Consider the following 15,187-nt stretch of genomic DNA (forward strand, 5'->3'; position numbering starts at 1 on the left):
AATTCTGATTTCCCCTCCCACCACTCTGTACTCGAGTAAAAACCAGCTTTTCTTCCCTGCTTTCTTCCATAGACCTCGTTAATCCCGCCGATGACTTGAGATGAGCCATTTCATCTAAGAATTTATGGTAGATCAAGGATAAACATTCATGAGAAATATTGAGCCTGTTCCCATTATCACAACTCGATTCATCACGCCAACTACTGCCTTGTAACTCAAAATACTGAGAATCATCTTCTAAATTGTTAACCTCACTCTCATACTCTAGCTCTTTTCTTAAACACTCACTCACTGCAGACTGCAAATCAACCCCCACATTCTCCAAATCCTTCCCCTTACCACTGGCATTTGACATTGATTTCAATTCCATATATTGAATCACAAAAGGAGCATTCACCAAACTCAAAAGGAGATTTCAATTCCATTATTTCACACTTTTGGTTAAATGATGAAAAACTCATGATAGCCCCATAAAATCTAGTAGATGGTTGATTCCACAAACTCCTATAAGGAAACCATATGAAACAAATCTTTGGCATCCACCAAACTTGACGAACATTGAGAATGATTTTAAGCCACACAAAGGACGTTAATCTTCAAATTGAAACTCTTCAAACAAAGACTAAATGAACATCTTACCCTTTTTGAGGGAGTTCATTCCCAAATCTTTGAAAACAAATTGAATCCAGAAGTCCAACATCTTCATACAATTTATGAACTAGAGATCGAACCAAGAAATGACCATTTCAAGAACTAATCAATTCCGAAACCAAACTCAGCTCACTCTGCTCCTCTTCCTTCAAATTTCTTCTGCCATACCCCAATATTTTGTTTCTAAATCCCACACCTCCTAACTGTTTTGCATTTATCTACCACCAAGTGCCCCAAACCATTGCCAAAATAGCACAAGTAAATTAACAATTCCTTTTGTCCTTCCAGTGCGCCTAGCAGTTTTAGAAACATATTGCAATGAAACACGAAAGCAAAAAGTACAGTATTCATAGAAGTAAAAAATGACCTAATTAAAGATCTCTTGACATCAGCAGTAAGAAAACTCCACTCTCTAATAGCAGCATCTCGAATTGCACCAGCAGCTTGAAATCGTGCATTAGCTACCTGAGAATTTTCTGGATAAGACATCAACAGCAAAAATCAGCACTAAAACCTGAGAGATCATCTTTTGCACCATAATAGGAAAGCAAAAGATTCATGAATCTATAGTTTTTTCATTGTGCTTTGAAGAACTTGAACAGACTCAGAAAAAACACAAAAAGAAATAGAGGGAGGGAGGCAGGAAGATCTATATAGAGCAAGCATACAAACATGGTCAAATCAAATATATTTTTTTTATGAAAGAACCATGAAGAATTGAACAAAATTATCCTTTAAAAAGGAAAATCTTTTTGTTGATTAAGAATAATATCTACAGCTACAATTGCTTAGAAAATTGGTTGCATCTCTAATACTCCATACGTGTACTTGATAAACCCTGTAGAGTTCATATCTAATAGTTCATTAATTAATCCTTCCAACTGGACGGCCCACCAGATATTAACAGATTGACAAAAAGCAAGATTTTATACAGAAGACTACTTCTTTCCCAACACATAAACACTATAGGACTGTTTATAAACATAAAATTTCTAGTGGAATCATTCTGATCGGAACTAAAAATTAATGGAAATATTAATAGTGTTAAGAAGGAAAACTACAAGTTCGCCAAATACTTTGAGAGACATGGATTTTCACATAAACTATGTCCAGAAAACTGTCTTCTTCACCCTCCTTGCTTGCGCTATTCAAAACAACTCTTCAATAACCTACTCCTTAACAAATGACAAATATGCCTTGGCAATCCTAAAAATATTTCTATTATTTATCTTACAAGATTCCTAACAAATCCATGATCATGAGAAACTCGAAATGCATCCAAATTAACATACAATAGCTTAATGGTCAAAATTGCGGCCTATCATTTACTAAGCTTACATGAAAACATGTCTTCAAGGTTGTGGCTCTCTAACAAATTTGAACAATTCTCTCCTTTGCAAAATTGTTCATAAGACATACATACTAGACTGAAATTGGGATAGGACTTTGATAATTACACAAAGCTTCAGTAAAATCACTTAGGGGTTGTTTGGGATGCAGAGTTGAGATAGGATGTATGAAGTTCATATATCTGTAGAGTTCATATATCTGGGGAGTTCATATGTCTGTGTTTGGGGTGCAGAGTTATTTGGTCTGAGTTCATATGTCTTTGTTTGGAGTGTAGAGTTCATATATCTGGGTATCTGATGCAGTTTTTTTAAACTTTTTTATTCAATAATATACTTCTATGATTACTATTTTTGTTTTGAAACTTTTTTATTCAATAATTCTACCTATATTTGTTTGAATAAAATATAGATTTCAATTTTTCTTTAATTTTTAAAATTTTTCTTTTTTCCTTTCTTTCTTTCTTTCTTTCTTTCTTACTTTCTTTCTTTTTGGGGTAATAAACAACAATTAACCCATTACATTTCTTGTAGAAATATGTTTAAATAAAATGAGAAACTAAAGCGAAATCAAAATTTTTTATTCTAGCTAATTTTTCTCCATGAATTTCATTATCTTCTTTTTTTTCTTCTTCTTCCGATTGTTGCTCTATATTTTTACTATGGCATGAATTTTTTTAATTAAATTACCCTATCATCATAACAGCCAATGGAATGTCACCACATTTCTTCAACAATTTCACTTTCATTTCCTCCAAATTTAGAGGGTCATTAAAGAACAAATTTCTATTTTTCACTAATTTTTGCTAGAAAATGTTCCAAGAAATTTTTTTTCATTTTATGATTTTTTTTTTTTTGTTACATGTACATATTTTTCAAACTACAAATATTTTGTCTAAATATCTTAACATCATTTGATATGTGAATTCAATTAAATAAAAATATCTTTACAAATTTTACATATGAATATTGCACTTAATGTAGACAAATAATATTTTATATATAATCAACAACCCTACAACATACTTTAACAGTCATCAGTCTTATAGTAGTCGAAGTGTTGTCGAAGTTGATTAATCGAAGATGATTTTTGATGGAGTTGTTAGTCGGGAGTGGTTGTCGGAGCCTGAAGTTGGTTGCATGAAGGTGTATTGGAGTTGGTTGTCGAAGTTTGTCATCAGAGGTGGTTTTCGAATCCCGAGTTTGGTCGAACGAAAGTGGTCATCAAAGCTGATCATCAAAGATGATTTTCGCTGAAGATTGTAGTCGAAGGTGACTATCAGAGCCCGAAGTTAGTTGCATGAAGGTGGTACTAAGAGCTGGTTGTCGAGTTTGTCGTCGAAGGTGGTTGTCAAAGCCCAAGTTGGTCGTTGAAGTTGCTCGCTCAAAGTGATGATCAGGTGATTTTTCATCGGAGTTTGTAGTTAAAGTTGGTCGTCGGAGTTTGGTGTTGGAGCCAATTGGTCGTCAGAGTAGGTAGCACAAAGGTGGTCGTCGGAGTTGGGTCACTGGAGTGGTTGTCGAAGCTGGTCGCGCGAAAGTTATCGGAGCTTGGAGTTGGTCGCCGGAGTGTCATCGCAGGTGGTTGTCGGAGCTTAAAGTTAGTTCTCGGAGTGTAACAGTGGCGATGGGTAAAGCCACTAGAAACATGGGAAGAAGAGTGTTTTAAAGTCACGCCAGGCGCACGCCTAGGCAAAAAGGCACAACGCTGGCGCCTCGTCTCGGAAAGGCTTGGCACACGAGGGAAGGCGTGCACCTTCCAGCGCCTTCCACGAAGCGCCGAGGCGCGCTTAGGCACGCCTATGCCTTTTCTTTAATACTACCTAAATAACATTTTAAATATAATATATATATATTTATAATTTTTAAACCTAAATCTCCAACAAGTCATGTATGAATGACGACTACACTGCACAAAAAATCAAATCTTATTGGACGGTTGCTTCTTTTTCACAGTTCCATCTCCAACAATTCGGTAAGTCTTTTCATCTTCTTCTTCCTTTTTCTCTTCTTCTTTCTTCACCAAATCTTCTTCTTTTGATCCATTCACGATTTCTTAAAAAAAAAAAAAAAACAGAACTTCTCTTCTCTTTTCTTCTCCTTTTTCTTCTTCTTCTTCGTCTTTGATTCTTCATTCTCATTCACGGTGGTTTCTTCAAAAGAAAAAAAATCAGAACTTCTCTCCTCTTCTTCATTCACGATTTCGTCAAAAAAAAATAATAATAATCAGACTCTCTTCTTCTTCTTCTTCTCTTTCTTCTTCTTTTTCACGGTTTCTTCAAAAAATAATAATAATAATAATTCAGACTGTCTCTTCTTCTTCCTGCATTCACGGGCTCTTCAAAAAAAAATTCAGAACTGTCTCTTCCAAACTTTAGTTACTTTCTTCTTCTTCTTCAAATCAAAGTCTCCAAAAAACAGAGTGTGACGTGTCCAGTTCTGTTTTTTCTTCAAAAAAATAGAAAGTGTGGCATACGTGCCGGTGTCCAGCCCTGTTTTTCTTCAAAAAAAAAAAAAAAGGAAAAAGAAAGAAAGAAAGTCCTCTTTTTTTTTTGCTGCCAGCCACCATTACTTTGCTGCCACATTGGAATCTTTGTTTTGTCATAAAAAACAAAGAAAGGCTTCAAAACAGAGAAGAAAACTCTATGAAACAGTAGCCGTCATAAAAATTCTGGTCATCTTGGCTCCCAAATCCCAAATCCTAACTTTTTGTGATCAATTTCGTAAGGTAGTTACTGATCAAGTTAAGTTTCTAATAATTAGATAGGACGGTATAAGAAAGGATCCGGGCATGGAAATATGCAAAATTGCAAAATGATCAAGATGTTAATACATTAGTGTGTGGATTTTGTTCAAAAGTAACAAAAGGAGGAGTTTTTAGAATGAAACAACACCTTGTTGGTGGTTATAGAAATGCCACGACACGTATAAAATGTCTGGATCACATGAAGGAAGAGATAAAAGAGTATATTTGAATAATAGTCCAGACGAACTTATGAAAAAGGAGATTAAAGATCAAAGAAATTTGATTGTAGACATTGATGTGGAAAACTATGGTATTGAGGACGAGGACGAAGATGAAGTGTGCATGAGTAATTCGAATAAAAGAGTGGCACCAGCTTCAAAGAAGCCAAGACAAAAGGTCCAATGAATTCATATTTTACACCGAACCCGGAAAATGTGGTGCAAAATAGAAAGAATAACAAATGAAAGGGAAAACAGACTACGATGAATAAGGCATACAAAAAGGAAATGAGGAGGCACATCATTCAAAGAATTGCTCGATGGTTTTATGATGTGGGAATACCTCTCGATACAAAAAGGAATTTAGAAGCCACAATGAGTTGATGAAGAACCATAAGGTAGAGTGGGCCAAGGTTGAATGTACTATTATGGCTGATGGATGGACAGATAGAAGAAATAGGACATTAATTAACTTTTTAGTTAATAGTCCTAAAGGCACCATGTTTATTGAGTCTATCGATGCTTCATCTTATGTGAAGGATGGAAAGAGAATGTTTGAGTTGCTCGACAATTTTGTAGAATGGAGAAGTCAATGTCACACAAGTTGTTACAGATAATGCTTCAACAAATGTTATGGCAAGTAAGAATGCAATACTAACTCTTTCTTAAATTTGTTAGTCTTACCTTACATTTGTTCTTACACATTTAAAAAGCCTAAATATGTTCTTATTTTACTTTGTTAATACTTAATAAGGAGATTGTTAGAAGCAAAACAACCACAATTAATTTGGTCTCCATGTGCCGCATTGCTTGGATTTGATGTTGGAGGATATATACAAGATCCCACATATTCGTAAAACACTGAAAAGAGGCATGGAGGTTAGCAATTTCATTTACATTCGTCCTCAATTGTTAAACATGATGAGGTGGTTTACTAATCAAAAGGAGTTAGTTAGACCAGCTAAGACTCGCTTTGCGACAGCTTGCATAACATTATCAAGTTTACATCATCAGAAAAACAATTTGAGAAAGATGTTTACTTTGGAGGAGTGGAAAAACAGCAAATGGAGTAAAGAACAACGAGGAAAACAGGTTGTTCAAACAATTTTGTTGACAACTTTTTGGAATACCATCATATTTGCTCTTAAAAGTATCCGGCCCTTTATTGCGCGTACTTAAGTTGGTGGATGGTGAGAAGAAGCCTCCTATGGGATACATTTATGAGGCTATGGATAGAGCTAAGGAGACCATTGCCAAATCCTTTCATGGTAAGGAAGAAAAGTACAAAGATATTTTTACAATAATTGATCGATGATGGGAGCTTCAGTTGCATCGTCCTTTGCATGCAGCGGGATATTATCTAAACCCAGAATTCTATTATTCAAATCCGAATATTAAAGTTAATGATGAACTTGTTAATGGGTTGTATTTATGTATAACAAAGATGGTTGCTTCCTTGGACATTCAAGACAAGATACTTAGAGAGCTAGCCAAATACAAGAAAGTTGAAGGACTATTCGGATAGTCTTTAGCAATAAGACAGAGAGACAAAATATCTCCAAGTAAATTTTAACTTAAAGTCTTTGATTAAAGTATATTGAATATCATTTCAAATTGAAAGCTACTAATAAAGTTTTGATCTATAGTAGAATGGTGGAATGATTTCGGACAATCAACTCCAAACTTGCAAAAGTTGGCTGTGAGAATTTTAGGTCTCACTTGTAGTGCTCTGGATGTGAACGTAATTGAGCGTTTTTTAACCGGTTAGGTATCTTCCGTTATTTGTAGTGCCTCTAGATGTGAATGTAATTGAAGTTGACAATGAAATTTTCATTGTGTATACTTGTAGCTTCATAGCAAGAAAAGGAATAGACTTGCTCAAAGTCGTCTGAATGACTTAGTATTCATAAAATATAATAGAGCACTGAAGCGTCGATGTAATATTTGGGACATCGTCGACCCTATCTCTTTAAAAGAGATAGATGATAGTGATGAGTGGCTTATTGGAAGAATGGATGATGATTCAGAGGAGGATGATGATCTTGTTTTTTACGACGATTCTTTAACATGGGGCGATGTTTCAAGAGCTGTTGGAGCAACTTGCCTATTATTCTAGAGTTGGTACCTCAAGAACTATGTCTAAGACTAACGCTTCATGTTCATCTTCATCTTCCACACAACCACCGTCCCAACCCACCCCCACACCAATTACTTTGGATGGCTCTGAGACCGAAGAAAAAGATATAGATGGTTATAAGTTGAATGATGGAGAGAATAGTGATGAAGACCTATTTAGTGAAGCTGAGTTAGATATTTAAGATTTTAGAATTGTATTTGTGATTGTTTTTGTGTCGTTTCACGTAACTTAGTGTTGAATGACAATAAGTCAATGACTGATATTTAAATCTTATATATCTCTTCTTTTTTTTTGTATAATCTTCTTTAAGTCACATTTCTATCCATCTATGTTTTGGTATGTAAATAAACATATATGTATATATATTTATATATAGTGTGTCTCACGAAAAAAAGCCCACGCCTCTTTGTGTGCCTTGCGCGTAGGCTCCAAAGGGCCATTGCACCTTAGTGCGCCTTGTGCATTTTAAAACACTAGGAAGAAAGGAGAATTGGGGTGAGTTGGTAAAATATACCAACTCAACTCTACCAACATTTAAAGTTGGTGGGCCAAACAATGAGTTGGTATATTATACCAACTCAACTCAACTCATGTTGGTGAGCCAAACACCCACTTAGACAGACTAGGCTGAACATCATCTCAAACAATCCTATATGCAAAAAGGTCACCCACGTGAATCAACTTGTTCACTCTAATAATAATATAAATGAAAAAATGTTTACAATATAATAATTCAGATGTCACATGTGGTTACTTCGTGAGGTTACAAAGTTGTTTATGCAGTAAAATGCTAAATGATTAAGTGTGCAACATGTTAACCTCCATATGATGGGGTTCTTTGAGGCATATTTCATATTTGGCTCAAAATTAATCGAAGTAAATGTCATATTTTGGGTCTCAATTGCAATCAAGAGAGGCTTTGGAGTTGGGCAGATTTGGTTGGTTGTAATATTGGCTCATTTCCCTCCTCCTACTTTGGCCTTTCTCTTGGAGGAAACCCGAGGGCTATCCCTTTACAAGACCAGATAGTTGAAAAAGTGAGGAAGAAATTGGGCCCTTAAATGAAGTGTTTCTTGTCCAAAGATGGAAGACTTAACCTGGTAAGGTCCGTGCTGAGTGACATTCCCATTATTATCTTTCCCTTTTTCAAGCTCTTTGTTTGGTTTCCAACTATATCCAGAAGCTTATGTGGGATTTTCTATGAGAAGGAAAGGATGAAGGGAAGGGTTCATATCTGGTTAGTTGGGAGGTCATTGGGAGATCTGTGAACTATATCTGGCTTTGGAATTTAAGGTTCGAAAGCGAAGCCTTGTTGACTATTTAGCTTTGGTGTTTTTCCCTTGAATTTGAATCTTTATGGTATAGGATTATTGCTAGTAAGCATGGCTCCCACCCCTTTGAATGGTCCTCGAGCAGGGTTAAAGGCACATACCGAAATCTATGGAAGATATTTCTCTTGAGCTCTCTTCCTTGAGTCTTGTTCATTGTGTGGTGGGGGAAGGTAAGGAAAAGTATTTTTGAGAAGGAAAATGGTTGGAGGATAGACCACTCTACTTTACATTTCCTCACTTATATCATTTGTTTTCCCATAAAACAATGTTTGGTCTCCAATTTTTTGGTCTAGTGGGGAGCTTAGTTACTTTCACACTTAGCTTCCGTCAATCGTTTTTCGATAGGAAAATGACGATGGTTACCTCTTCTGTCATTGATTGAGGAGTTTATTTTTAGGTTTGGGAGAAGGGATGTTTGTGTTTGGAGTCCCGATCCTTTAGAGGGATTCACTCGTATTCTTTCAATATTTATTGCACCTTTCTCTTATAGTAAGTTGGTCATTGACGTTTTGGAGAGGATTAAGATTCCTAAAAAAATTTTCTTTACCTGACAAGTTTTACTCGTTTGTGTGGACACTATGGATAGGTTTTGAGAAAGATCCTCTCGTTAATGGGCTCGTTCTGTTGTTGTGGGAAGGTGGAAGAAGACCTTGACCACCTTCTTTGGAGTAGTAAGTTTGTGAGGTCTATGTGTTCTTGCCCATCAAGAGATGTTAAGAGTGTTGGTAAGGGAGTTCCTCCTCCATCCACCTTTCAGAGAAAAATGTTGTTTTTTTGTGGTTTGTTGGGGTGTGTGCTCTGGTATGGGATCTTTGGTGAAGAGAAATGAGGAGTGTATAAAGGCGTGGAGAGGGAACTTTAGTGAGGCTTGGTCCTTAGTGAGGTTCCATGTCTCTCTTTAGGCTTCGATTTCGAAGACTTTTTGTAATTACTCTACAGGCCACATTTTACTTAGTTGAAACCCCTTTCATTTAGAGGGATTTTTGTGGGTTAGGTTTTTTGTTGCTCTTGTATTCATTCTTTCACAGCAATCGCTTCTCCTTGCAGCAGCAACATGCTATCTTGCAAATACTAAGAGATCAAAAGTTCATGAATCTTCAATTCTGCCTAGTCAGTACTATCAAGTTTTTGCCAGTTTTTTGTTATTATAGAGCCACTTCTATTAATGGTAATAACGGTCCCTTTTGGTAAATTCAGAGGTCAATTAGCTATGAGTTTGAAAAGCCTAGATTTGTACAGCTTTGAGTTAAGGAAGCTCAGTCTCTTGAATCATGTAGAGGAATAAATTTCTCAACATTTGTATTTTTGCAGCCCATAGACTATATTTGATTTGTAAAATTTGGCGTAAAAGTCATGTAGTTCGTAGGACTAGAAGGCCTTCAAATTTATTACAATTCAAAATTTCTTCAGCAAATCAACTTACCAAGAATGAACTGGCATGTTTGATATGGATGAGGCGACTGACGAAGTGATAGAATAGTTGCCTCAGCTGCAGATGGATTGATGTGCATCTAAAAAAGAATATGCATAAAAAATTGTGTTCCCAAGATAATGAATTGAGCAAACATTATAATAAAAAAAAGCTTATAGAACAGCATTAGCTTGGCCATCGATGCATGATCACAAAGAACGTTAAAAGTAGCATTTTGGAATATATATAAAATCAAAATGGGTTTAATTAAATCGAAAGGACATAAAAGTGTGACAAAAGCTAAGACCTAATTTACCGTTGTTCCTTAGTAGCACACAAGATCCAAATTATATGCAAATTTCTTTCTAGGTATCGAAGGAATTAAAGACTCTATATTGGCTAAAAACTAACGATCACAGAGACACCAAAAGCACCATTTTGGAATTCATAAAATCACAAACAGGTACAATAGAAAAGGCCATAAAGGTGCACAAAAGCTTTTCTGAAACTATCATAAGTTTTCAAGACAATTTTACCACCAAAATAATTAAAAACTGCCTTGGGTCCGGTTCCTATGTTATCTATCGTAGCCAAAATTATTGAACAGTTCGTCAGAGTTCCAGACCGCCTCACTTCTACAATATCAGCCTCTTTTAGCTTGTCCAGGAAAAGAGGATAATCCTAGATCCTTTCAGCCTCTTTCGAACTATTTGTCATTGGACTTACCAATAGAGTTCACCCAACAAGTTGACAGAATCTCCTCTAGTTGAAACTTGTAATAATTACTAATATTTACCAGAAACAAAAGAACTGGGCAGTCTTTTCTCATTCACAAGACTGATTGGGCTTAGTATTCATATATTATAATATCAACTCATGGGCAAATGGGTTCAAAATGTTTTTACTTCCCTTTACAGTTACAAGAGATTTCATCCAATCGAACATTCTAGGGTTAGTCAAATGGTTATAAAATTCCTCTCTTTCGATTCAGTTCCCACATCTGATCTTTTCCAAGCAACCAAAAACAGTAGTCAAAGTGAGTAAAACCTGAATGGAACTGCAGGCAAGCTCAATGGCTTGCATGGTGGCCTGAAGTTGAGCCAAGTTTGAAGGCCCACTGGCATCTTGAAAACCTTGCATCTTCGTACAGTAGATTCAATACCGGAGGACCTCAGGTCAGAGGTCCGGATTAAAAATTTCTTGTAATACTCGATGATTACGGAAAAAGTGATTGTTTATAGATAAAAATAACGGATTTAGAAGAGAAATGATGACCGGAAAGAGTTGAGAGTAATGAGAAATCTCTTTGAATTTGACCCAAAGATTGAAATAGATTGGCAGTTTATGAACATGTGAGGAAGCGCGTCTTGGTGTGTGGTTTTAGGAGAACACCGCAAATTATTGGGTTTTTGACGAAAATGAAGGGGACTGAGATAAATGCAATTGGTTATTGATCAAGGAATTTATAAGTTTTTTTTCTTTCTTTTTCAGAAGGGATTTATAAATTCATAACATTTGCCCCAAATATTCTGTAAATAATTTAGTGTATAATTTGTTTCAAAATTATTAAAATTTTATATTAGAGAAATATTGTTGTTTTGCTAGAAGTCGATGGTCGAGGATTCGATTAATGTAGGGGTCGAACGTTGAGAACTCGACAAACAAAGAAAAACTTGGAAACAATATGTATATTAGGGTTGTCGAAGGTTGAAGTTTCGACATACATAACTCGACAAATAAAGAAAAACTTGGAAACAATATGTATAAAGGGTTGTCGAAGGTTGAAGTTTCGACATACATAAGTCGAAACTTCAATCCTCGACAAGTGAAATCTCGCTAATTTTATGATGAGGATCTCGCTCTAGAAGTAAATCTCGCTAATTTTGTGATGAGGATCTCGCTCTAGAAGGATATCTCATTAGAAATGAGGATCTCGCTCATGAAGATCCTCATGAACGAGATCTTTATGAGTGAGATCCTCCTCATGAGCTAGATCCTCATTGTTTTTTTATTTTTTTTTTATGGAAATATGTTATTTCTATTTACTTGACTTTATTATTTGAATTTACTTGACTTTACTACCAACGTGGTTGCTACTTACTTTCAACTAACATTCAAATTAATTTCACTCTTTAATTAATGAGGTTAAATTAATTTTACTCTTTAATAAATGCACCCAACTCTCCCCAACGACCACTTCTTTCTCCAATGCACCCAACTCTCTCCAACTACCACTTCTTTCTCCTTCTATTTATATATGACTTCCTACTCATACGTTTTATATTTCCACGGTCTTTCTCCATTATATTTCCACTGTCTTTTTCCACATTTTATATTTCCACCGTCTTTCTCCACTAAAAAAGGTATGCTTTTGTTGGTTACTCTTTAGTTCAATTTATTTTTTTTGTTGGTTACTCCTTAGTTCAATTTATTTTATTTTATTTCTAATCTAACTATCATTATTTTCTGTTTCTTGTAGGGTCCAAACTAATTGCACAAATCAGTTCTAATTAGTTTGAGGAGGTTTGTTATTTTTCAGAGTATCTTTCGTTTTTTAGGACTTTTTTTTTAATGGAAATATGTTATTTGTTAATTATTGGTCACATTTTTTTGGAATACTAGTTCACAAATTTTTTTATTAATGGTTGGCGACATTATGTTTTTTAATCTGATACTTCTCAAATTTTTGATGAATTATGGATGAAATAATACTATTATGTAATTTTTTTTTATCTAATAATATGTTCATTTCAATGGGTGAAAAACAATGAGATCTCGCTCATGAGGACTCCTCATGAGCGAAATCCTCCTCATGAGTGAGATCTTCATTGTTTTTCACATTCTCTGATACTTCTCAAATTTTTTTATGAATTATGGGTGAAATAGTACTGTTATGTAATTTTTTTTTATCTAATAATACATTCATTTCAATTCTTTTTTTTTTTTCAGCTTCAATAAGAACATATTCTATACATTTTTGTGTGTTATTATCAAGTTAGTTTCATGATTAATTTTAGTATGTCTTACTATCATTTCACAATCAAAATTGAATTTTTTTTAAAAAAAAAATTATGTAATTGTAATGAAACGATGGTATTAATATTATAACCAATGTTTAATTTTTGAAAAATATAGTTTCTAATCGGTGACATAAGAATTAAAAAAACATTGCACTGATTCATACAATCGGTTCACCAAGTTTAGAAAGTATGGAAAAATGTATATTTTTTTTCTATGTACATCGTTTTAACACATCTTTCGGTGAAAATTTGTTGTCCTAGGAACTAAGAGTATGACAAGTTTTTAGAAGCTAATACAAATTGTTCATAAACCAATCTAGGGAAAAAAATAAGAAGAATAAGAAAGAGAGAGGAAAAAAAAAAAAAAACCTACTAGGCCCTTAAAAAGACTTAACTAAAATACCCTCAACCCTATCCTTAGGAAAAAAAAAACCCTCTAAGCCCTTGAAAACATGTATTTTTAGATTATTATAGGTACATTGGGAAATAATGCTATAAATCTAAACTATAACCTAATATACCCAATACCGACGCTTGACATCGTTTGCTATTCTTTCTCAATCATGAAACATTATCCGCCAAATACCTTACTCTTTCAGGAACAACTTGTGTATCCCTTTCCCTATAAAGATAGATATTGTTGAAGACCTCTTTTCGATCATGAGAATTATTTCGCACTCTCAAATACAGTTGTTCATAATACTAACCACGTTATTGAACAGCTACCGAAGGATAGAGAGACAACCGACATATGCTAGGCACTACATTAGGCAGTTGACCTTCTTTCGCCTAATTTACGAGAGTGACTTGGCATGTCGTGAAAGCACCCGAATGGATAGACGTACCTTTACGATTCTATGTAATATGCTACGGTCGACTGGTTGTTTGGAACCAACAAGATGTATGGACGTCAAAGAGATGGTTGTGATATTCCTATACATTCTTGCACACGATGTCAAGAATCGAGTGGTACGCAGAAACTTTTCGAGGTCTGGTGAGACAGTTTCGAGATATTTCAACGCAGTTCTTAGGGCAGTCTTACAACTTCACGTTGTTTTGTTAAGAAAACCAGAACCGATCACAAATACATGCATCGATGGAAGATGAAAGTGGTTTCAGATACAAAAGTACTCAGTTTTTTATATGAATACGCCATAAATATGCATGCAACGATAGATTTTTTTTTTTTTTAATTCATTCTGATCATTTGAGAGAAACATAATTGTCTAGGTGTGCTAGACGGCACATACATTAAAGTGAATGTTAGTATCATCGATCAACCTCGATATAGGACGAGAAAGGAAGAGATTGCCACAAACGTTCTTGTGGTGTGTGATCAAAATGGGGAGTTCGTCTTCGTTTTGCCAGGGTGGGAAGGGTCTGCAGTCGATTCAAGGATTCTTAGGGATGCAATTTCGCGACCATATGGATTGAGGGTTCCAAAGGGTATTATAATAACCATATACGTTATTTAAACATGCGTACATGCCACAACACATGTGCATGACATTTGAAACGTGTACAGGATACTATTACCTATGTGATGCTGGATACCCCAACGCTGAAGGATTCTTGGTGTCGTACAGAGGGGAACGATTACCATTTCTCTCCGATTGGCGTGGAGCAGGAAACGCACCGACAACTACATGAGAATTTTTTCAACATGAAAACATTCTTCAGCAAGGAACGTTATCGAGCGAGCGTTTGGGTTGCTGAGGGGCGGTGGGCTATTCTTAGGGGAAATCAATTCTACCCAATACAAGTCCAATGTCGAACAATAACTTGCATGTTGCCTTATTCACACTTGATGACAAGGGAGATAGAAATCGGTGCAATACTTGACGTGCTCGATGAGGAGAATTTTGCATCAGTTGGTCTTGATGGGGATCATATTGAATTTGTTGAATCATCAGAGGAATGGACCAAGTTCATGGATGACTTAGCGGTCGAAATGTTTACTCAATGGCAAAAAGCCTGATTATTCAATGTTCATTGCTTACTTTTCTTTTACTACTGAATGGAATTTAATTATGAAACATTCCAAGTTATGTCGTGAAAATTTTTTGTGCTAAGACTCCTGTTGTGAACAAGTTAAATTGGAACATATAATTTCAGCAATTTATTCTTTGTTTGTGCATGTGTTTAATTTATAGCACTCTTTTATTCAACAAACGTATGCATGCAACATAATGGCAGGAAAATGGTAAGAGGTCTAAACACATATGGTCGAAGGTGGAGGACGCTAAGTTGGTGGAATGCTCTATTGTATTTGGTGCAGACCGGTTGGAGGTCCGACAATGGGACGTTTCGATTAGGATACCTACAAC

General features: G+C 35.3%; 2 protein-coding genes across 2 annotated transcripts in view; one reads left to right on the forward strand and one right to left on the reverse strand.

The window, feature by feature from the left end:
* LOC120069549 (exportin-4) overlaps positions 1–11,279 on the reverse strand; it is a 72,665-nt gene extending 61,386 nt beyond the window's left edge. Inside the window, exons 1-3 of the mRNA XM_039021336.1 lie at positions 10,888–11,279; positions 9,853–9,940; positions 1,019–1,127 (exon numbers count right to left, since the gene is read on the reverse strand). Coding sequence (XP_038877264.1) covers positions 1,019–1,127; positions 9,853–9,940; positions 10,888–10,980 — 290 coding nt within the window. The 5' untranslated portion in view covers positions 10,981–11,279. The remainder of the gene's footprint in view (positions 1–1,018; positions 1,128–9,852; positions 9,941–10,887) is intronic.
* A 2,677-nt stretch (positions 11,280–13,956) lies between these two features.
* Positions 13,957–14,838, forward strand: LOC120069552. The gene is made up of 3 exons (XM_039021339.1): positions 13,957–13,987; positions 14,091–14,296; positions 14,386–14,838. The coding sequence occupies exons 1-3, from the start codon at positions 13,957–13,959 to the stop codon at positions 14,836–14,838; spliced, it is 690 nt and encodes a 229-aa protein (XP_038877267.1).
* The last annotated feature ends 349 nt before the right edge of the window (positions 14,839–15,187 follow it).

Source organism: Benincasa hispida, unplaced genomic scaffold, assembly GCF_009727055.1.
Source record: "Benincasa hispida cultivar B227 unplaced genomic scaffold, ASM972705v1 Contig491, whole genome shotgun sequence".
Taxonomy (NCBI): Eukaryota; Viridiplantae; Streptophyta; class Magnoliopsida; order Cucurbitales; family Cucurbitaceae; genus Benincasa; species Benincasa hispida.